Genomic DNA, 25,192 nt, shown 5'->3' with positions numbered 1-25,192 from the left:
TGATGTTTCTACCCCCCTTTCACCTCCCCTCTAACTTTCCTGTTCAGAATGACCACCTCACATCTCCTTGACATAATCTTTGTAAAAATATCATGTCCCCAATGTCTCTTCTAGGTCTCTGTGAGAAAAGTTTGTTCTTCCACCATTTGGTCATATCTCTTTCCCTCCATTCTTTAGATTCTTCTGGTAGCATTCCTCTGGATTTCTTCTAGCATGTGTGCAGTAGTGAAGGTGTGGTCTTGTTAAGGCACTATAGAGTTGAAAGTTTACCTCTTTGCTTCTGGAGTCTGTCCCACTGAAGATACACCCCTTTATTGTATATGTTTTTGCCCCTTCCTTACACTCTGTTCTTTGTGGTCCCTTCCATGTGTCATCATTACCTTTTCCTCCATACTTTGTTGGTATCATTTTCACTCTTCTCTGCTAATAATTTGCACCAAGGTTATCATGGCTGAAGTGCACTAATTTGCAAGTGCTTGCAGTGATCCTTAACTACCATGTCACAAACACCATTCCAGCATTACCACAAACACAAAACTTGGGTACCACCTTTCTGTTCACTTGCTCTTCTTTTCCAAACCCTTATTTTAGACTGTCCACCCTGAGTCTCCACTACATCTGTCTTTTTTGCTATCAGCAAAAGAGGTTAATGCTGTTCTTTGATCTCTCTAGGGCATGTGTGAGATAAGCACTCTGAAGACCACTGAACTCAAAACAGACCACTGTGGTACTCCATTAGTCACTTTTGCACAATCCTTTGTGTCCTACCACTCAAGTGATGTGGTGATTTGAAGGTGATTTGAAACAATTTTTACAGTACTGTCAGTGGTCTATAAACAGTAATCTTACATATATGATACTGGTGTGTTGTGATACAGCAGGAGCTGGATGTTTGGAGAAATGTCTTACTTTTCTGGTCAGCCTACACCTTGCATGTGGTCATAAGATCTGGGTAGTGACTGAAACAAGAAGAGCAAAGGTTCAGGTGGTGGAAATCAGGATGTTCTTCGTGTTTCACTGTTGCAGTCCTTTTGTGTTATTTGCTTGCAGGTAGCCCTTAGTCAGCCTGATTATCAAAGTCTTGGGTCCTGCGTCGGCTGCTGTCTTGTCTTCCATGACGTCAGGTAATCAGGGGTATAAAGCATGCAGCTGACGCCATTACATCATTCTTTCTTGCTGTGTGGTGCCCGAAGCAGAAGCAGTTCGCAGTGCCAGTCGGCCGACTCCTGAAATTTTCTTTTTCGAGTTTCACATCTGAAGTCTTCAAAAAAGCTAAGTACCCCATTGGGGATCCTTTTTATTGCTCTAAACCGATGTCAGTAAAAGTTAACAATTGCATTAATTGTGGAAAGCAAATACCTCATAAAGATTTTAATTCATAGTGCATTCCTTGCTTAGGCCCAGACCACGACGTCCCTTGCTGTCGGTTTTGTGCCTTATTCAATCCTTGAACTATTCGTCGTCTGTTCATTTTCGCATCTAACTATTTTGATACTCAGTTCAGTTATCCAGAAATGGCTTCAGTAAGCCATCCGACTACCGAAATTCTGAAAAAAACGTTAAGATAAAGACAGAGACAGACCACATAGGTCCAAAAGCTGCCGACGATGCTTCCGTTAAGCTAGTCGCCAGTTCGCCATTACTCAGTGAGGCGCTTTCGCAGCCCCTGATACCTGCTACTTCAGATTCACAGGCCTCTCCTGAGACCCATTCGGAGTCTGGTATGCCACGTGATGCTTCTTCGACTATGGAACCTGCGGATGTTTGTACCTTGGATGGGTCCGGAGCCGCTGTGCAGGCACCGGTTTCTGAGGGTATATTCAGGCCTACTGACTTGCATGTCAAACCGATGCCATCTTCTTCTTCAAGGCCTAAAATTCAATCCACGCCTAAAAATCCGATGCCCAGACCACATGGTCAGGCCCCTATGCCAAAAAAGCAAATGATAAGAATGGCTGAAGACCTTATTATTATAATCAGGGGAAGCTACCCTTCTCCCTCTTAGAGACCTAGAACTGATTTTCCTTCTGATTCTTCTGATCAGGATTCTGAAATTTCTGTTTCTTCTGATGACCAGGATTTGCCCTTATCTACCTTTGAGGATTCTGATGCAGAGGACTCCATTCCCTCTGCTTCCCCTCCAGAAGATTTCTCTTTTGGTGAAACCTTGCATACTGTCAGGGAGCATTTCCGCTGGGAAAGCCAGGATTACTCTGACTCCAAAAAGAGGCTTAGGGAATTCTTACTCCTACCTCAGCACAGGCCTTTAGCTGTCCCTCCTGTACTGGACATTGTGTAGATGATGCCTTCTTGGAATCTAGCCTGACCCCTGACACTTTACCTCCTGTTCCCAGGAAACCTGACAGGTATTATAGAGTACCTGACTCTCACAAGTTCCTCTTCAAAAATCCTACTGCGGATCCAGAGACCATTTCACAGGGACCCAAAGGCATTAAAGCTACTACTAACAAAAACCTTACCCCCTCTGATAGAGATTCCAGGGCCCTGGACAGATGGGGTAAGAAGGTATACACTTCTGCTACTTTGGCCATTAGGGCCTTAAACTGCCAGTTTCATATGTTAAAGTATCAGCAGCATATTATTGGATACTTAAACAGAAAATGATGTTGATTCCTGACTGTGCTGAAAATAAAGAATTACAGGATTTAATGCATTCTGCGGAACAAGTTGGTAAACATACTTTGCAGTGTGGTTTTGATTCCTTAGAGGCATCTTGCAGGGCTGCTGTCACTGGGTCTGTACTTAGAAGGCATGCTTGGCTTAAGGAGCAAACTTTGCCAGATCATGTTAAAGCTAAAGTACTGGATGCTCCCTTAAACCAAGGCCGCCTGTTTGGCAACAAAGCAGAAGAAGTACTTAAAAAGATGGAGGAAAAAGCTAAATCTGTGCAAACTGTTAAAGATTTCCTACAAGTACAGCCTCCCAGATTTAGTAGGCACTGGCCTTCTAAGAATTGGTCCTTTCCTGTCTCTTCCAGGCCTTCTCAGTCCAAGCCCAGGTCCAGCAGACCACCCAGGCTTCAGTCTCAAGGTACTCATAGGCCTAAGCAGTGGGGGGCTCCCACTTCCAAAGCTGGAAGTAGTAAGACACCCCCCCCCTATGGTAAACTGTTGCAATGACTTAACCTTAAACCTTCCGAGCCCTGCCCACCTGACTTCTCCTTTAGGGGGAAAGATCGCCCTGAATGCAAAAACCTGGGAACTCGTTACCCAAGACAAATGGGTTTTAAATGTAGTTTCCCAAGGATACAGATTCCACTTCCACTCCTTACCAACCCCAAACGGTTGGCCAGACCTACCCCCAAATCAGTGGGCAGAGGCTCAACAGCAGGGTCTCTCTCTTCTAAGTATCAGGGCTATTCAGCCTGTCCCAGAAGAGGAATGGGGGCAAGGTTTTTACTCAAGACATTTCCTGGTACCCAGAAAAGACAATTCCTGGCGTCCTATCCTTTACCTGTCTATCCTAAACACCTTTTTGGTAATCCCAAAATTCAAAATGCTAACTCTTCATCAGCTGCTTCCCATGCTAGGCAAAAATGCCTGAATGGCAACATTGATTCTAAAGGAAGCTTACCTGCACATCCCAATAAGGAAATCTTGCAGAAAATACCTACGCTTCAGAGCAGGCTACATGCACTATCGGTTCTCTGCACTGCCCTTTGGCTTATCTACTGCACCCAGGGTATTCTCAAAGTGCCTAGCGCCAGTCATTGCATTCTGCAGGCAAAGAAATATTCAAATATACCCATACCTGGACGATTGTTTAATTCAGGCATAAAGCCAGACATACTATTAAACCATCTGGCATTTGTAAAGAAACTGCTTACCTCACTGGGGTACACCATAAATGAAAAGAAATCACACCTAGTACCCTGCCAACAAATTGTATTCCTGGGAGCAAGCTTGAATACAACTTCCCAGATGGCCTACCTTACGCCAGAGAAACAAGTATATTTGACAGTCTTCTTCAAACTACTGGCCACAAAGACCCAGCTATCTGCAAGGAAAATACTGCAAGCCTTTGGGTTCATGGCCTCTTGCATTTTACTAATTCCATATGCAAAACTGCATATGAGGAAACTACAACGGTATCTAAAAAGCTTATGGTGTCAACATTCACAGGACCTGGAATCAAAGATTCCTATCATTCCTTGTATAAAGACAGAGTTCCTTTGGTGGGCAGAGGCCTACCACCACAACAAAGGACTGCCATTCACTGTACCCCCTGCCGCCCAAACCATAACAACAGACACATCAGACTATGCATGGGGGGGCTCACTTGGCAGGGCAGTTCATTCAGGGCAAATGGAACCCAAGTCTAATGAACCTACATATCAATCAAAAAGAAATGTTAGCTGTACAGAATTCTCTGACAGCCTTCGAGGACCACATTCTTCCAGGACAATTATTGGTAAAGATGGACAACACCACTGTTATGTGGCACACAAATAAGCAGGGGGGAACCCACTCATACCCTCTCTGCAGACTAGCCATGGCTCTGCAACACAGCCTTGAGCTACCATGTGCACCTACAAGCTCAATTCCTGTCAGGCAAGCTAAATACACTGGCAGATGTCCTAAGCAGAAATCTCATGGACCCACATGAGTGGAAACTGGAACCAAAGATATTCAACATTTTGAGAAACAAATGGAGGAGCCCAGAAATAGACCTCTTTGCCTCCCCTCAGAACTACCAGTTGCACAAATTCTGCACAAGGACTCCCCACAGATCAGCTTGGAAAATGGATGCCCTGACCTTCACCTCTAAAGCATCTCAGTTTATGCCTTTCTTCCTCTGCCTCTCCTTTCGAAGGTTCTACTAAAGATCAAACAGGACAAACCAAGGACAATTCTCATTCCACCAGACTGGCCACACCAACACTGGTACCCCCTCTTGCGCATTCTGTCGCTACTGGAACCATGGCACCTGCCTCAGACTCCTTCCCTGCTGTCCCAACAGGCGGGCCAGATCCTGCACCCCCAGCCTCAAACCCTGAACCTGGCAGCCTGGCTAATTACCTGAGTTCTCCTATACCATCCCTCAGCAAGCAAGTGCTAGATGTCATCCTGGAGGCAAGGAGGCCTAGTACGAGAAAATCCTATGCTGACAAGTGGAAAAGATTCTGTTCTTTGAGCCAGACTCAGGGGATGGGCACAGCTGTGCCCAGTTTACTACATATTCTTCAATACTTAACAGAGATGCTTGAAAAGGGCCTTTTCTTCTCCTCCATTAAAATTCATGCGTCAGCCATTTCAGTGCATTATAATACTGAACCCACCCCTCTTCTCTCACCCCTTACTGAAACAATTTCTCAGAGGGGCCAAAAATTTAATACCACCCAGGAGAGCGCCTACTCCTGCCTGGGACCTTAACTTTGTATTGGAAAAGCTCACACTACCTCCTTTTGAGCCAGCTGTAACTGCAGAGTTGAAATTCCTTTCTTTGAAAACAGCCTTCCTTCTAGCCATCACTTCAGCAAGAAGGGTGTCTGAATTACAGGCCCTCATGGCAGTGGAACCTTTCATCATCTTTCATGCAGACAGGGTGTCCCTCAGGACCAATCCTTCCTTTATGCCCAAGGTGATATCCAGTGTGGCTCTTAATCAGTCCATTAATTTGCCAACTTTCTTTTCTAATCCACAGAACAAAGGGGAATGAATTCTGCATTCCTTGGATGTGCACAGACAACTTAGATTTTACTTGGACAGGACTAAGCCTCTCAGGAATTCTGAACAACAGTTGCTAGTTGCCTTTGCTGCATGGGCAGAGGGTAAGACCATTTCAAAGCAAACCATTTCTAAGTGGATAGGCCATTGCATTCATTTGTGCTGTAAGCACCAAGGAAAATCTACCCCACAGGGGATAACACCCCATTCCACCAGGGCTGCATCTACTTCTACAGCCTTTCTCAGAGGTGTCCCTACCAGGGACATCCTAGAAGCTGCTACTTGGAGTTCTGTACATACCTTCACCAAGCATTACCACTTGCCAATTTTTTCTAAATCCAGAGCTGGTTTTGCCACTGCAGTCTTGCAGGGCCTAATAGCTGGTCCTAATGCTCTCTAACTGCCTCCTCCCTTCCTTAGCTTTGGGAATCTTCCCAAATGTAATGACTGCAACAGTGAAACACGAAGAACATAGTACAGTTGTGTACACTTACCATAAATGTAGATGTGCAAGTGTATTCACTGTTGCAGTCCTGGTTATCCTCCCTCCAGCCCCCTGACTTCTATTGGCTATACCTTTCTTCTTGCTTACTATACTTAAGCTTTCTGGTGTATTTGCTTTTTGTTGGAGGTGTAACCTTGTATATAATTGCTTCCCATTATGGGGGCACCTGACATCTGGGGCAAGAAAAACTGATGTAATGGAGTGGGTTGCATGCTTTATACCCCTGACTACCTGACATCATGGAAGATGAGACCGCAACCGACGCAGGACCCAAGACTTTGATAATCAGGCCGACTGAGGGCTACCTGCAAGCAGATAACCCAAATGTAATGACTGCAACAGTGAATACACTCAAACATCTACATTTATGGTAAGTGTACATAACTGTGCGTTTCTCCACCCAGAGGATCACCTGACTTCTTTGACAGAATAATTCTGTTGCTGGTCCTGGAGAGGCTCAAAGTAGAGCTTGATGCAGCTTTAGGTTAACAAGGTAGTTCATATGTCTTGCAAATCTATTCCCTGGGTGTTTTCCTTTAAAATTGTTCTGGACCAGGCCTACTGAGAGTATACCCAAGAGTACGCCCAGATCATGCTATAGAAGGATTATTTATTTGTTTTTACTTCTTTTTTTTTTTTGGGGGGGGGGGGTCTGTCCTAGGAATGCTTGTGGGTCCTTAAGATAAACTGGATATCTGTGGGTGGAAGAATGGATGTGTGGTCTACAGTGCTTCCCCAACACATTAAGAATGAAAGAGAGTAAAATGGCTGTAAAGACACTGCATATTTTTGTGGGGTACTGCAGGCTACCCTATGTGACAGGTTATTGTCTCTTCTTTTATTTAGTGAGTAGTTAATAACAATTTATTCCTCTGTTTTTATGTGATAGCTGGTCAGCAAAGCTGTTGTATGCGTAAGTTGATTAACAGATTTATTATGAAAAAATTTTTTCTAGGAATACAATTCAATGTGTTCATTTGGAAACATTCTCACATACAATGTAATATTTGCATTAAGAGTGCAAAATTATACTTTTACTTAGAATATGGCTTTTAGTAAGTTAATTAAAGTTGGCAGAGATCCTGGAATGTGAGAGATGGACATATTTTTAAGTATGGAAAACACATTTTTTTAACATTATAAATGTTTTATTTCTGTTGTAGGCTGTAAAATGTTGGAAACAGAAATTCTTGGAAAGTTTCTTTTATGCTACCCTTCTTGGTTCCCTGGAATTGCTGAAGGACTACCGCCTGAATGACTCAAACTTTTGTCCTCTTGTCCTCTGTTCAAGACACATTACCCAGCTGAATGTACAGAATAAGCTTCAGGGAGAGCTCATAGCTAGCAAAAATCAACATGTTCTGGAAATTCTGTCTAGGACAGTGGAAACTTTGAAATTTAGTAATCTACGTTCACTCGATAATGTTGAGCAAGAATCTTTGATATATTTACTTCATCGCCTCATTCATCATGGTGCAGTGAAAAAAGTATCTCTGTTTTCATGGCCATTGCCAAGGTCTGACCTTTTAGCTATAATTATGCAGATGAGTGCAGGACACATGCCATTTTTTAATAACAAAAGTTCAAATCATGAATGCAGTCTGTGCACAAATGGACAGGACAGCAGCACTGAATCATTGCGAGATGCAGACTGTTCAGCTAGAAACACCAAAAACATTTTTCATTTGGAAGATTCAAAGAATGGATACAGCACTGATAGCTGCAGTGTTAATGCATCTGAGGTGGAAGGACCAGTTCTTTTGACTTCAGGCCTGTCTGACTGCAACCTCAGTAGCAGTAAACTGGGCAATAAACACCTGCGAGACTCTAGTAGCAAACTTCTTTTTGAGTCTCATAGTTTTACAGATAAAGAATATTGGGATAACAGTAGATTGGGATATTTGGATACTAATTTACCAACTGCTGAGCCACCAGCTCATGTACAAAATAGTACTGTGGATCCAGAAATCCCAAGTGAACCAAACTGTAACTTGCCAAAGGTAGTAAGTAGTTGCAGTACAGATTGCTCAATAACTTCTGATTTACTTAAACTAAGTTCAAATAATGAAGAGTCAGACATTTTCCCAGAAAATGCTCAGCTGCACAATGCATGCAAAGGATCCCCCAAACATCAACAGATAGATTGCCAGAATTCTTTTTCCACCAGGTCAGAATCCTCAAACACAGATGCAGAAGATCTTTTTGATTTTGTTTTTGCAATTTCTAGCAAGGAAAGAGTAGAGAAAACCAAGCATTCCTTGGGGAACAGCATTGACTGGCCAATTTGGAGCAAGTTTGCTACTTCTTGCAGGAGTGAAGCTGCAGCTTCAGGCATTTCGTATCCTGTATTGGGTGCACGACCATGCTGGAGGAGTATGACTGTTCTCGAAATTCATTCTGTCCGTCTGTCGAGTTATTCATGTCAAGTACTACGCAATCTGCTTAGTTCCTGGATTAGCTTAGAAAAACTGATTTTGACCTACAATGGTTAGTAAACAAAAGTACCGATAGTGTGACTGGCTTCATTTTGTCAGTTTCTGAAGCAGCTAAGACCTTTCAGTAAGCCTGCATATTTTTTTTTGTAGTTTTTAATAATTGTTCCACTTTAACTCTTTAGTATGTGTTTGTACTTTGCTGGCATCTCCTCAAGGACAGCATAGGTGCCAGGTGTGGGCATACCGTTTTGAGATGACTTTTTTAATGTGATAAAGTATGTTAGGCATTAAAGTATGCTAGTTTTCAGCCATAGAGTGAAAAATTGCAGGAACTCGTCAACAAGTACAGGAAGCAGACTCAAACCTGGTGCAGACAGTAGAGAGCCAATACTGCCTTTCTGAACAGCTATGTAGTGGTAATCCAGTGTAGTCATTGAGTCACTGATCTGTGAAAGCTACATGCTAGTATGTGCTTTGTTCCCATAACGTCTGTACTGTGTACCAGATCCATATCAAAACCTAGAGTGCAGAAATATTGCATTTTAAAACGTCACAAAATAATGTTGATAGTACACAAATGTCTACCTTAAAATACATAAAAGTGCTCTAGAGGTCTATGTTAAATCATCCAATGCTTAAAAAAGCAAACGATGATTTATCAAACCCATGTAAGCAAAAGCTTGCAATCTCAAACGGTTAGAACAGCGATTTTTTCCAAGGGAAAAAAATCGCTGTTCCACAAAAAAAAAAAAATTGTAAAACATTGCATAAAGTGGGTAGCTTTGCCCCCCACACACCCCCTACTTAAATATACCAACTCCAAGATCGCACTACATTCACGAAAATGGCAAAGTAACGGAAGTGACCAAGCAATTTCTTTCCCAGGGAAAGAATTTACTTAAATGCTTTTTCTCTATTTTGCCTTTTTGTGCTTTCAAGTTCAATTAAGACGCATTCGAAAGAATGCGTCCACTCATTTAATAGGAACCCTCCTCTTCCTCCCCCATGATCCTAACTATACCAGCTCAGGAGCCACTACCTACCATGGGTAAGAGAATATTCCTTTACTTACTATTAAGTGATTTCTCTCAATTTTTTATAGTGTTCTGGTTTTATTTTTGAATGTGTTGCAGTAGTAGCTTTATTAAACATAGTGGTAACTGCTATGTGTTTTTTTTGTTGGAATTATTTATTTATTAGCTGTTAGGTAAACAGTGCTAGAGTAAAGTGGAAAATGTTGTAGCTTGGCAAGTTTTTTTTTTTTCAGAGACATGCTCTTTATTTTTTCTTGTGTTTCATGTTCACATTCAATTTTGTAATCTAATCAGTATTGTACTAGAATTTAACTATTTTATGCATCACTACATTTCAAGGATTTAACATTAAGTTTGTGCAGTGGTGAATTAGGTTATTATCTGTGTGTTGTACTGTTGGTAGCCTCATGCTTCTTACAATTTATTTTTAAAAATAGAATGAGTGGTGTATTTTTCTTTTTGTTGAAATACTCATTTTTGTAGTGTTTTCAGGCATATTCACCAAGATATGAATGTTAGTTGTGATGTGCAACCCCCCCCCCCCACACACACACACAAACACACATGGAGCTTTAACACAATAACTCTGCATACTTCATACATCATTCCCATCATTCCCATATTTCTACTTTGCACAGTATCATCATTCCACCCTCTATGTCTGTATCACCCTCCAAATAGTTTGAGGAATAAGTCTTTGATCTTTCGTAAACTGCACTACATACCAGTCCTACATACTGCATTTTCTTCAGGGGAAAAAAAAAGTCAAATTACATGCAGAAAAATGTAAACAATGCACCAAATTTTAAGTCCTTGCACAAAAGCAATTCTCTGTGGGTGTTTGTGTACCTAACTATGTGTGAGAAACAGCTTATTCCTAGTTACATATATATGCCTAATTTTCAAACAGATCCATATTGTTCACTAATTTCTTTCCATACATAGCAAACAAAAGTACTTTATCCGTACACATACTGCTACGTCTCAAAACATTAACAAAAATGGGTACGGGCTTCTAGGTTATGAGGCTTTTCCTTGCAGGGACAATTAGTTGGGGCCACGTGGCTGAGCTACAGTTCTATCACAGCAAAACTTTGCTAAAGTAAATTCCATGTGCATGCAGAGAGGTTCAAAGTTCCATGCCCATAGCTGAAATAATGAAGTGCAGGGGTAGGGAACTAAATACGTGAGTAACCTGCCCAGCCTAAATCTTGCACAAAAGAAAAACCAAGTGGAGGTCTGACACCAGTGGCTGAAAATGTTACTAGGCTGGCCTACTTCTACATCTCACTGAATTTCTTACTATGCTGCAGCATGAACAAAACAGGGACCATCACCTTTAACACAAATTGGAGTACAAGCATGACTTCAGCAATGTACAGGATTTTTCCATGCTGATGCACACCACTTCAGGTTGTAGTAATGTAAGCATGTACTGTATACCAAGCACAACACACTTCCCCTGACACAGTAGTAAAGGCATGGAAACTGCATTTTCTGTTCAACAGGCATGCCCACCAGGCACATGCAGTGGGAGCCAGCCATACTATCTGCTCTACTTAGGGTGATGGCGGGCCATGGACTTTGTCAACCCCCTGCACTTGGTTATTCTAGCTGCGAGCTTCTCTTTGCCCTCAGTGAATTTGCTATAGACATGTCTGTGCAGCAGAACTGCAGTTCAGCCATGTGTCCCCAACCAATTGTCCCACCATAATGTCTTGCAACCTATAAGCTCGAATCCAGCAAAAACAGCTGTGAACCAACAGTGATAAAAATTAAAGTAATGCAGTCACTGGTTTAAAATGTACATATATTTAATTTAAAAATCAGCAAAATGAATTCATTATATCATAGCAGAAACCATACTATATGCTATTTCTCAAGAACCTTTCACTGCAGTTTTGGAGGAGGCCATACATACAGTCTCAGCAATTTTGCTTTCATCAGAACTTTCTGCTGCACCCCAGTTAATGGTCATCCTGGTAAGGATTTAGAACTCCACCATCAGGAGTTAAACCAACAGCTTGGACATCACTGCTGTCACTAGAAAAACACCTTGGTTGTCTCAGAATTGCTCATATTCACTGAACTGACAGCCTTAGTGGAATCTCTTATATAACATCAAAGATCTGGGGGCATTCCACAAATAATTATTTAGAGGGGGAGTATCACAGGATGAAAAATAACAGGGTAAAAGGGAAAACTTATCACAAACCATGAAACAATTATGGCAAAACCATAGAAGGAGGCATTACAACAATAATACAACTATGACGGTACATATAATGACAAATTACTTTCATTTTCAGCATTCTCAATTTAGTGTACCAGCAGTGCTCAGCAGAAGTGCACTTGATGAAATCTGTAAGGGGAAATGATAACCGATCAGAGTGCTTTTGAAGTAGTATTATGACATTTTGTGCAGCAGTGGGCAAATCAGTGAACAAGGGCAGAGCTCCCAAGCCTTATTCAGAAGATCCGAAGAAGTATAAGGCAAGTGTGTCCAAAGACCATTTGCACCTGCCACTGCCCACCCTTGTTGTAACCCCCCCCATGTTTAGAAGAACAGTGCAGGGTTGTCCAGGAATGCATTTTCTAATACCCATCCAGCTATCAAGGCTAGATCTGAAGGAAGTTAGGATGCTGCTTTCCTTAACATGTGGAGGTAATCTATTACAGAAATGGGTTAAACACTAGGTAATAATACTGTTCCTCCAACAATTTTGTTTACATGTTGATGGAGATTTAATTTCTTAATTCTCATTTTCGTGGAGCTGTTGGTCTTGCAGAGATGCAAGAGATCAATGATGCCACACACAGATCTCTACTTAGGAACCTGTAAGAGACTGGGTATAGGGATAGGTTTTCATGTCTGTCCTGGTATTCCAGATTCTTTAGGCCAGTAATGTTCTTTGTTAGAAACATCAGGTGCCTTTCAATTTGCCTGATGTGTCTGAATCAATGCTTGTAAAAAGAGGCATTGTGCTCTCTAATTGGCTTAATCAGAGCTGCATATAGAGGGATGATAACTTGTTTTGATCTGAATGATATGCCTTTAGAACTTAGTTGTGCTAAGTAGGATTTTCTGACTGCTGATGCTGTATGCTGTTTAATGGAGAGGGCATTAGTGGCACAGGTTTTAAGATCAGTTCAGGGTGGAATGTTAGCAGTAGAGTACATTGAGACAGAAATCTGTTTTTCAAATATGACAGTGCTGCACTCTTTTGCATTTAGCATTAAACCACTTTCTGTATACCAATATTTAGGGTGGGTCAACTCCTGCTGTAATGATTTGGTATCAGAGGGATGTTTGACAATAACACCCAAATTGTATTTGTTGGCAGACATGGAGAAGTATATGCCAAAATGTAGGAGTCTAAGCACTGAGCCCTGAAGTACACCACTAGTTTACCTTTTACCTTCTGTAAGTAAAGAAATACTGTCTTGTCCATTCAGTTTGACAGGGGAACTTTCAACAGCTTTGACTGCCAACTTTGAAATTTCAGTAGAAGACAGTTCTCTAACAGTAGCAGAAATAGATATTTCCTCTATCCTAGAAATCTTATCAACTGTAGCAGGTAAAAGTTTCTTAACACTGTCATACCTGTCCATTCTATGCTGCATCCCCCCCAAACGTGTGGATTCTGCCTTTCATTTATGCGTAGTGGTTATTACCTTGCTAATAAAAAATGATTATATTAAGTGCAAGTACAAGCAACATGAATGCATGTAGTTATCCAGTTCCACCATTAGTGCAGTTTCTGTAGTAAACTAGAAGTGTGCATTAAAAAAAGTTTCTGATGATCTTGATTGTAACAGTAAAGAGTGCAATTTGCAGTTAAAGAAACATCAGGAGAAATTGGTAAGTAGGTAAAAAAGGTAAGTTAAAAGGCAGTAGGAATCCAGATTGGGAGTTGTGGAGATAGATGTCCCAAGAGTGAGTTTTAAAACAATAGATGTTCCTAGCATTTCTGGAAGTGGGTGGAAGTTTCAGCATTGATCAGGGAGTTTATTCCAGAAATTCATGGCCCGGTAAGCAAATAAAAAGCTGCAACTAAAATTAGTCAATACCAGGTAAATTTTAAACTTGAGGTTATTAGGTGGTGTTTTTTGGGCAAGAAATGAGACCTAAAACCAAGGTTATCTATTGGGTTGCATTACAAAGCAGTATCTATCATGAAGGAAAGCAGAATATATCCTGTAGCTGTTCAGAGGATGAATTGTTTGACACCAGAAAGGGGACACCTGTATGTGCAGATGTTCTTCGTGTTTCACTGGTACAGTCATTACATTTGGGTTATCTGCTTGCAGTAGCCCTCAGTCGGCCTGATTAACAAAGTCTTGGGTCCTGCGTCGGTTGCTGTCCCTTCTTCCATGACGTCAGGTCGTCAGGGGTATAAAACATGCACCTAACGCCATTACCCCATTCTTTCTTGCCATGCGGTGGCCGAAGCAGAAGCAGTTCGCAAGTTCCGGTCGGCCAACTCTTGAAATTTCATTTTCGAGTTTCAGAACCGAAGTCTTCAACTAAAGCTAAGTACCCCATTGGGGAAACTTTTTCTTGCTCCTTACCGATGTCAGTAAAATTAGATAATTGCGTTACTTGTGGAAAGCAAATACCTCACAAAGATTTTCATTCGTACTGTATTCCTTGCCTAGGCCCTGACCACGACGTACCTTGATGTCGGTTTTGTGCTTTATTTAATCAGCACACTATCCGTTGTCAGTATATTTTCGCTTCTAAATGTTTCAGTTTTCGGTTTAAATATCCAGAAATGTCGTTGGTTAGCCATCCAACTACCGGGATTCCGAAAAAACGCAAAGATAAAGACAGAGACAGGCCGCTGAGGTCCAAAGCTGCCAGCTATGCTTCTCCTAAGCCAGTCGCCAGTTCGCTGGTACTCAGTGAGGCACTTTCGCAGCCCCTGATACCTGCTACTTCTGACTCGCAGGCCTCTACTGAGACCCATTCGGAGTCCGGTATCCCACGAGATGCTTCAACTGTGGAACCTGCAGATGTCTCTACCTTGGATGGGACCGGAGCCGCTGTGCAGGCACTGGCTTCTGAGGGTGTATTCAGGCCTATGGATTGCATATTAAACTGAACCCTCCTTCATTTAGGCCAAAATCTCGAACCATGCCTAAGAAACCGATGCCCAGGCCACGTGCTCAGGCCTCTGTGCCTAAAAAACAAATGATAAGAATGGCTGAAGATCTTATAACTCTAATCAGGGGAAGCCAACCTCCCCCTTCTTAGACACCCAGGATTGAAGTTGTTTATGAATCTTCTGAACAGGATTCTGATTTTTCTGATTCTTCTGATGATCTGGATTTGCCCTTATCTACTTATGAGGATTCTGATGTAGAGGACTCTACCCCCGCCCCCCCTTGCCTAGGCCCTGACCACGACGTACCTTGATGTCGGTTTTGTGCTTTATTTAATCAGCACACTATCCGTCGTCAGTATATTTTCGCTTCTAAATGTTTCAGTTTTCGGTTTAATTATCCAGAAATATCGTTGGTTAGCCATCCAACTACCGGGATTCCGAAAAAACGCAAAGATAAAGACAGAGACAGGCCCCCGAGGTCCAAAGCTGCCAGCTATGCTTCTCCTAAGCCAGTCGCCAGTTCGCTGGTACTCAGTGAGGCACTTTCGCAGCCCCTGATACCTGCTACTTCTGACTCGCAGGCCTCTACTGAGACCCATTCGGAGTCCGGTATCCCACGAGATGCTTCAACTGTGGAACCTGCAGATGTCTCTACCTTGGATGGGACCGGAGCCGCTGTGCAGGCACTGGCTTCTGAGGGTGTATTCAGGCCTACGGATTGCATATTAAACTGAACCCTCCTTCATTTAGGCCAAAATCTCGAACCATGCCTAAGAAACCGATGCCCAGGCCACGTGCTCAGGCCTCTGTGCCTAAAAAACAAATGATAAGAATGGCTGAAGATCTTATAACTCTAATCAGGGGAAGCCAACCTCCCCCTTCTTAGACACCCAGGATTGAAGTTGTTTATGAATCTTCTGAACAGGATTCTGATTTTTCTGATTCTTCTGATGATCTGGATTTGCCCTTATCTACTTATGAGGATTCTGATGCAGAGGACTCTATTCACCCCCCGAGGATTTTTCTTTTGGTGAGACCCTACATACTCTAAGGGATCATTTCCACTGGGAAAGCCAGGATTTTTCTGATTCAAAAAAGAGGCTTAGGATTTCTTGCTCCTGCCTCAGCATAGGCCTTTAGCTATACCTCCTGTACTAGACATTGTTGATGATGCCTTTTCAGAATCCAGTTTGGCCCCTGATTCTTTGCTTCCTGCTCCCAGAAAACCTGACAGATATTACAGGGTTCCTGATTCTCACAAGTTCCTTTTAAAAATCCTATTGTGGATCCAGAGACTATTTCACAAGGACCCAAGGGCATTAAGACTTCTACTACTAAAAATTCTACCCCCTCTGATAGACTCCAGAGCGCTGGATAGATGGGGTAAGAAGGTTTACACTTCTACAACCTTGGCTATTAGGGCTTTAAACTGCCAGTTTCATATGTTAAAGTATCAGCAACATGTTATTGGATTGCTTAAACAGAAAATAATTCCTGACTGTGCTGAAAATAAAGAATTACAGGATTTAATGCATTCTGCTGAACAGGTTGGAAAACATACTTTGCAATGTGGGTTTGATTCATTAGAGGCCTCTTGCAGGGCTGCTGATGTTCTTCGTGTTTCACTGTTGCAGTCATTACATTTGGGTAATCTGCTGGCAGGTTGCCCTCAGTCAGCCTGAATAACAATTTCTTGGGTCCTGCGTTGGTTGCTGTCTCCTCTTCCATGACGTCAGGTCGTCAGGGGTATAAAACATGCAGCCGACGCCATTTTATTCAGTTTTATTGCTGCGTGGTGCCCGAAGCAGAAGCAGTTCGCAATTGCCAGTCAGCCGACCCCTGAAATTTTCGTATTCGAGTTTCAGAACCGAAGTCTTCAAACTAAAGCGAAGTACCCCGTTGGGAAAACTTTTTCTTGCTCCTTACCGATGTCAGTAAAAGTTAATAATTGCATTACTTGTGGGAAGCAAATACCTCCTAAGAATTTTCATTTGTACTGTATTCCCTGCCTAGGCCCTAATCACAACGTGCCTTGCTGTCGGTTTTGTGTTAGATTTAACCAACGCACTATTAAGCGTCTCTACATTTTTGCTTCTAAATATTTTGGTTCAAGATTTAATTATCCTGAAATGTCGTCGGTTAGCAATCCGACTACCGGAGTTCATAAAAAATGCAAAGAAAAAGACAGAGACAGACCGCCAAGGTCCAAAACAGACGATGAAGCTTCTCCTAAGCCAGTCGCCGGTTCGCTGGTACTCAGTGAGGCGCTTTCACAGCCCCTGATACCCGCTACGTTTGAGTCGCAGGCCTCTACCGAGAGCCATTCGGAGTCCAGTATGCCGCAAGATTCTTAGAGTATTGAACCCACGGATGTCTCTCCCTTGGATGGGTCCGGAGCTGCTGTGCAGGCACCGGCTTCTGAAGGTGTTTTCAGGCCTCAACATTTTTATATTAAACTGACGCCAGCAACAAAAACAAGGTCAAAAACAATTTCTATGTCTAAAAAACCGACACATGAGCCACGTGCTCTGGCCCCTATGCCTAAAAACAGATAATCAAAATGGCTGAAGACCTTATTACCTTGATCAGGGGTTCCCATCCCCCCCCCCCCCCCCTGCTAAGAGGCCTAGGCAAGGCACTGATTATGAATCTTCAGATCAGGTTTCCATTTCTTTTGATTCCTCTTCTTATCAGGAATTTTCTATTCCACCCTATGAGGATTCTGATGCAGAGGAATCCATCCCATTTGCATCTCCTCCTGAGCATTACACTTTTGGAGAGACCTTGCATACTTTAAGGGAACATTTTCACTGGGAGAGTCAGGACTTCTCTGAATCAAAAAAGAGGCTTAGGGATTTCTTTCTTCTTCCTCAGCATAGGCCTTTGGCAATACCTCCTGTATTAGACATTGTTGATGATGTGTTTTCGGAATCTAGCATGGCTCCTGATTCCCTGCCTCTGGTTCCTAGTAAGCCAGACAGATATTACAGGGTTCCTGATTCCTACAAATTTATTTTCAAAAATCCTGCTGCTGATCCTGAGACTATTTCTCAGGGTCCCAAGGGTGTAAAGGCCTCTACAGCAAAAATCCTACCCCTTCTGATAGAGATTCCAGGGCACTGGATAGATGGGGTAAGAAGGTTGATACATCTGCAATATTGGCAATCAGGGCTTTAAACTGCCAGTTTCATATGCTTAAATATCAGCAGCATGTTATGGGCTTACTGAAACAGAAAATGGTGTTGATTTCTGATTGTGTAGAAAATAAAGAGTTACAGGAATTATTGCATTCAGCAGAACAGGTTGGAAAGCATACTTTGCAATGTGGTTTTGATTCCTTGAAGGCCTCTTGTAGGGCTGCCATTATTGGATCTGTGATTAGAAGGCATGCTTGGCTCAAGGAGCAAAATCTGCCTGATCATGTTAAAGCAAAATTGTTGTATGCTCCTTTACAACAGGACAGTCTGTTTGGTAATAAGGCAGGAGAGGTTTTAAAGAAAATGGAAGACAAAGCTAAATCTATGCAAACTGTAAAGGATTTCTTGCAAGTGCAGCCACCCAGGTTCAGTAGGCACTGGCCTACTAAAAATTGGTCCTTTCCTGTGTCCAACAGAGCCACTCAAGACAAATCCAAGCGCTCAAAAGGCTCCAAATACCAATCGCAGGGTTCTTACAGATTAAAGCAATGGGGTGCTCCCACCTCCAAATCTGGAGGAAACAAAGCACAACCCTACAGTAAGCAGTCTCAATGACTTTCCTCTACCAGCACCAAGCACTTATCTTTTGACAGCCCTCTTGGGGGGAAAACTAGCACTGCATGCTCAAAATTGGCAGTTAGTTACCCAGGACAAGTGGGTATTAAACATAGTATCCCAGGGGTACAGATTTCATTTCCACACTTTGCCAATTCCAAACGGATGGCCGGATCTGCCACAAAGCCAGTGGGCAGAGGCCCAAAAACAAGTCATGTCCCTCATGGATATTAGGACTGTTCAGCCTGTACCAGAAAAGGAAAAAGGACAAGGTTTTTATTCAAGACTTTTTCCTGGTACCCAGAAAAGACAATTCTTGGCGTCCAATACTGGACTTATCGATTCTGAACACGTTCCTGGACATTCCAAAATTCAAAATGCTGGATTTACAACAGCTACTGCCTATGCTAGGCAGGAATGCTTGGTTAGTAACTCTAGACGTAAAAGAGGCATACCTGCACATCCCATTAAGGGAATCATGCAGAAGATACCTCCGCTTCAAAGCAGGTTTTTGCATTACCAATTATCTATTGTGCCAAGGTTTTTTGCATTACCAATTCTCTACACTGCCCTTTGGCTTATCTACTGCGCCTAGGATCTTTACAAAGTGCCTGGAACCAGTTATTGCCTTCTGCAGACAAAGAAGCATTTAAATTTATCCTTATCTGGATGATTGTCTCATTCAAGCAGAGGACAAAGACACTCTTCTTCAACATATGGCGTTTGTAAAAAGGCTTCTAACATGCCTAGGGTACACCATAAACGAAAAGAAATCACAACTGGTACCCTCTCAAATAATTACATTCCTGGGTGCAAGCTCGAATACAACTGCCCAGATGGCTTACCTCACGCCAGACAAACAAAGGCAGCTGACAACGTACTTCAAATAAATGGCAACAAAAACCCAGTTATCTGCAACACAAATTCTGCAGGCTTTGGGGTTCATGGCATCCTGCATTCTACTAATTCCATATGCGAGACTGCATATAAGGAAACTTCAGTGGTACCTAAAAAGTTTATGGAGTCAGCATTATCACAGCCTGGAAGCAATGATTCCTCTCATTCCCTGCCTACAACAGGAGTTTCTTTGGTGGGCAGAGACATGTCACCAGAACAAGGGACTGGCATTCACTCTACCCCCTGCCACCCAAACCCTAACTACAGACACATCAGACTATGCTTGGGGGGCCCACCTGGCAGGGAGATGCATTCAGGGCAAATGGAGCCCAAACCAAATGCATCTGCATATCAGCCAGAAAGAGATGCTAGCTGTTCAGAATGCTCTGACATGCATTCCTACCCCCTTTGCAGACTAGCCATGGCTTTGTGGAACACAGCCTTGTCTTACCAAATACGTCTTCAAGCTCAATTCCTGCCAGGAAAGCAAAATACTCTGGCAGACGACCTAAGCAGAAATCTTATGGACCCGCACTAATGGAAACTGGATCCACAAATCTTCAGCATGTTAACACAGAAATGGGGCAGCCCAGACATAGATCTATTTGGCTCGCCCCGAAATTATCAGTTGGACAAATTCTGCACGAGAACTCATCACAAAAAAGCATGAAAAGTGGATGCTCTATCCTTCAGCTGGAAAAACCTATCCGTCTATGCCTTTCCCCCGCTGCCTCTGCTTTCCAAGGTTTTACTAAAGGTCAGACAGGAAAAACCAAAAAGTGATCCTAATTGTTCTGGACTGCCCTTGCCAGCACTGGTACCCGCTTCTAAGGAATATGTCTCGCCTTCCTCCATGGTACTTGCCTCAAATACCTCATCTACTGTCTCAGCAGAACTATCAAATTCTGCACACTCTGCTCCAAACTCTAAATCTTGCAGCATGGCTAATCAACTAATATTCAAGCAACACCTCTCAGTAAATCTGTGATGGATGTCATCTTGGAAGCCATAAGGCCTAGTACTAGAAAATCTTATGATGATAAATGGAAGAGATTCTGTGCTTGGAACCAAGCACAAGGAATAGACACAGCAAAGCCCAATATTCCTCAGATTTTACAATATTTGACTGAGATGCTTGACAAGGGCCTATCTTTTTCTTCAATAAAAATCCATGCCTCTGCCATCTCGGCTCATTACAACACAGAGCCTCCCCTCTTTTCTCATCCACTGCTTAAACAGCATCTTAGAGGGGCCAAAATTTTAAGGCCTCCCAGAAGAGCACCAACTCCTGCATGAGACCTCAATTTTGTGCTGGAAAAACTCACCCTGCCTCCTTTTGAACCAGCAGCTACTGAGGATATAAAAGTTCTATCTTGGAAAACAGCTTTTCTTTTGGCAGTCACTTCAGCAAGAAGGGTTTCAGAACTTCAGGCTCTCATGGCATTGGAGCCCTTTGTTATATTTTACCCAGACAGGGTGTCCCTCAGGACCAATCTTTCTTTTATGCCTAAGGTGGTATCCAGTGTAGCTCTTAACCAGACCATTCACCTGCCAACTTTTTACCCAAATCCGCAAAACAAGGGGGAGCGGATTCTGCATTCATTGGATGTACACAGACAACTAAGATTCTTCTTAAATAGGACCAAATCTCTAAGAAAGTCTGAACAACTACTGGTAGCATTTTCTTCAGGATCAGAGGGGAAGGCTATATCAAAGCCACTGCATTCGTTTCTGCTATTTACACCATGGTAAACCTGTGCCCAAGGGGATCCAATCCAATTCCACCAGAGCCGCCTCTACTTCAGCAGCCTTTCTCAGAGGGGTCCCAACCAAAGACATTGTAGAAGCTGCTACTTGGAGCTCTGTGCATACCTTCACAAAGCATTATCATTTACCTCTCTTCTCCAAATCTAGGGCAGGCTTTGCCACTGCAGTCCTGCATGGCCTTATAGCCGCTCCTAATCCTCCCATCCATAGTTTTTGTGATTCTACCCAAATGTAATGACTGCAACAGTGAAACACGAAGAACATAGTACAGTTGTGTACACTTACCATAAATGTAGATGTTCGAGTGTATTCACTGTTGCAGTCCGGGTTACCCATCCGCCATCCCCCTTTCTATACCTTTTCTCTTTCCTTCACTATACTCAAAAGTCTTTGGGGTGTATTTGCTTTTAGTTGAAGGTAAAGTTTGTTTCTAAATGTGCTTTTATATATTTACTGTTTATTTATATATATATGTTTGCTCCCCATTTGGGGGGCACCTGACATCTGGGGCAAGAAAAACTGAATAAAATGGCATTGGCTGCATGTTTTATACCCCTGACGTCATGGAAGAGGAGACAGCAACCGACACAGGACCCAAGACTTTGTTATTCAGGCTGACTGAGGGCAACCTGCCAGCAGATTACCCAAATGTAATGACTGCAACAGTGAATACACTCGAACATCTACATTTATGGTAAGTGTACACAACTGTACTTTACTGGGTCTGTACTCATAAGGCTGGCTTGGCTTAAGGAGCAAGGTTTGCCTGATCATGTTAAAGCTAAATTGTTGGATGCTCCCTTAAATCAGGAGCGCCTGTTTGGCAACAAGGCTGAGGAAGTTCTTAAAAAAATGGAAGATAAAGCTAAATCTATGCAAACTGTTAAAGATTTCTTACAAGTTCAGCCTCCTAGATTTAGTTGGCACTGGCCCTCTAAAAATTGGTCCTTTCCAGCCCCTTCCAGGTCTTCTCAAGCCAAACCCAGACACAGCAGAAACCCCAGGTTTCAATCCCAAGGGACACACAAGACTAGGCAGTGGGGGTTTCCGCACCCAAACCTGGGAGTAGTAAGACTTCCCCTATGGAAAACTGTCTCAATGACTTGCTTTTAAAACTTCCAAGCACTTCCCAACTGAATGCTCCTTTAGGTGGAAAAATTGGTCTGCAGGTCAAAAACTGGGAATTCATTACCCAGGACAAATGGGTTTTAAATATAGTGTCCCAAGGATACAGATTTCATTTCCACACATTACCGACACCAAGCGGGTGACCAGATCTACCCCCAAATCAGTGGGCAGAGGCCCAAAATCAAGTACTCTCTCTTAAACATGGGGGCTATTCAGTTGGTACCAGAAGAGGAAAAGGGACAAGGTTTCTATTCAAGACTTTTCTTGGTACCCAGAAAAGGCAATACATGGTGTCCTATCCTGGACCTTTCGATTCTAAACACCTTTCTAGTGATTCCAAAATTCAAAATGCTGACGCTTCACCAGCTGCTTCCTATGCTAGGCAAGGATGCATGGTTGGCAACACTAGACTTAAAAGAAGCATACCTGCACATCCCTATCAGGGAGTCTTGCATAAGATACCTGCGCTTCAAAGCAGGCTACATGCACTACCAGATGTTCTTCATGTTTCACTGTTGCAGTCATTACATTTGGGGTAATATGCCGGCAGGTTGCCCTCAGTCAGCCTGATAACAAAGTCTTGGGTCCTGCGTCTGTTGCTGTCCCTTCTTCCTTGACATCGGGTCGTCAAGGATAAGAAACATGCAGCCGACGCCATTACATCAGTCTTTCTTGCCGCGCGGTGCCCGAAGCCGAAGCAGTTCGCAAGTGCCGGTCGGCCGACTCCTGAAATTTTCGTTTTCGAGTTTCAGAACCAAAGTCTTCAACTATAAAGCTAAGTACCCCATTGGGGAAACTTTTTCTTGCTCCTTCCAATGTCAGTAAAAGTTAATAATTGCATTACTTGTGGGAAGCAAATACCTCATAAGGATTTTCATTTGTACTGTATTCCTTGCCTAGGCCCTGACCACAACGTACCTTGCTGTCGGTTTTGTGCTAAATTTAATCAACGCACTGTTAAACGTCGGTATATTTTTGCTTCAAAATATTTTGGCTCACGCTTTAATTATCCAGAAATGTCATCGGTTAGCAATCCGACTACCAGAATTCCTAAAAACCGCAAAGAAAAAGACAGAGACAGGCCGTCGAGGTCCAAAACTGACGACGACGCTTCTCCTAAGCTAGTCGCCGGTTCGCCGGTACTCAGTGAGGCACTTTTGCAACCCCGGATACCCGCTACTTTTGATTTGCAGGCCTCTACTGAGACCCATTCGTATGCCGCGAGAGGATTCAATTATGGAACCTGCGGATGTCTCTACCTTAGATGGGTCTGGAGCTTTTGTGCAGGCACCGGCTTCTGGAGGTGTTTTCAGGCCTACAGATTTATATATTAGACTGACGCCTTCTTCAAAACTAAGGCCAAAACTAAATCTGTGTCTAAAAATCCGACACCTGGGCTACATGTGCAGGCCCCTATGCCTAAAAAACAAATGATCAAAATGGCTGAAGATTTAATTACTCTGATCAGGGGTAGTCAACTCTCCCTTCTAAGAGGCCGAGGCAAGGTATTGATTATGAATCTTCTGAACAGGATTCTATTTCTTCTGACTCTTCTAATGAACAGGATGTGTCTATACCTACTTATGAGGACTCTGATGCAGAAGACTTCCATTCCTTCTGCTTCTTCCCCTGAGGATTTCTCTTTTGGGGAAACTTTACATACCTTAAGGGAACACTTCCACTGGGATAGTCAGGACTTCTCTGAATGTAAAAAGAGACTTAGGGATTTACTTCTTCTTTTTCAGCATAGGCCTTTGGCTATACCTCCAGTTCTAGACATAGTTGATGATGTTTTTTCATAATCTAGTATGGCTCCTGATTCCCTGCCTCCGGCTCCTTGTAAGCCAGATAGATACTACAGGGTTCCTGACTGTCACAAATTCCTTTTCAAGAATCCTACTGCAGATCCTGAAACCATTTCTCAGGGTCCCAAGGGCATTAAGACCTCTACTACTAAAAATCGTACCCCTTCAGGGCGCTGGATAGATGGGGTAAGAAGGTTTATACTTCTGCAACCTTAGCAATCTGGGCTTTAAACTGTCAATTTCATATGCTTAAATATCAACAGCATATCATGGGACTGCTTAAACAAAAAATGATGTTAATTTCTGACTGTGTGGAAAATAAAGATTTACAGGATTTATTGCATTCAGCTGAACAAGTTGGAAAACATACTTTGCCATGTGGTTTTGATTCTTTGAAGGCCTCTGGCAGGGCTGCTGTAACTGGGTCTGTGCTTAGAAGGCACACTTGGCTCAAAGAGCAAACTCTGCCTGATCATGTTAAAGCAAAATTGTTGGATGCTCCTTTACAACAGAGCCGTCTCTTTGATAATAAGGCTGAAGAAGTTTTAAAAAAGATGAGAGATGAAGCTAAATCTATGCAAACTGTGAAAGATTTCCTACATGTGCAACCTCCAAGATTTAGTAGGCACTGGCCTACTAAGAACTGGTCCTTTCCAGTTCCTACAAGGGCCACTCAAGTCAAACACAGACATTCCAAAGGCTCCAGGTTTCAGTCACAAGGGACTTTTAGAACAAAACAATGGGGTGCCTCCTCCTCCTCCTCCAAATCTGGAAGCAACAAGGCACCTCCCTATGGTAAACAGACTCAATGACTTCCCTTTACACTTACCAAGCACTTACCTTTTAGCTGCCCGTTTGGGGGGAAAACTGGCAATTTATAACCCAGCTCAAATGGGTTTTAAACATAGTATCCCAGGGATACAGATTTCATTTCCAAACGTTGCCAATCCCAAACGGATGGCCAGACCTGCCCCCAAATCAGTGGGCAGAGGCCCAGAAAAAAGTTCTGTCCCTCATGAATATGGGGGCTATTCAGCCAGTACCAGAAGAGAAAAAGGGACAAAGTTTCTATTC

At 42.8% G+C, this 25,192-nt stretch overlaps 1 protein-coding gene across 2 annotated transcripts in view; it reads left to right on the top strand.

Annotated features, from left to right (window-relative positions):
• The window catches only part of LRRC41 (leucine rich repeat containing 41), a 600,929-nt gene that overhangs the window by 214,577 nt on the left and 361,160 nt on the right, over positions 1–25,192 (top strand). For both annotated transcript variants that reach the window (XM_044085906.1, XM_044085905.1), the window contains one exon: positions 7,356–8,679. In XM_044085906.1, the coding sequence (XP_043941841.1) occupies positions 7,356–8,679 (1,324 nt within the window). The remainder of the gene's footprint in view (positions 1–7,355; positions 8,680–25,192) is intronic.

The sequence above is a fragment of the Protopterus annectens genome, chromosome 10.part0 (assembly GCF_019279795.1).
Source record: "Protopterus annectens isolate FY-2018-M chromosome 10.part0, PAN1.0, whole genome shotgun sequence".
In the NCBI taxonomy this organism is placed as follows: Eukaryota; Metazoa; Chordata; order Ceratodontiformes; family Protopteridae; genus Protopterus; species Protopterus annectens.
This window is presented reverse-complemented; position numbering and strand designations above follow the sequence as displayed.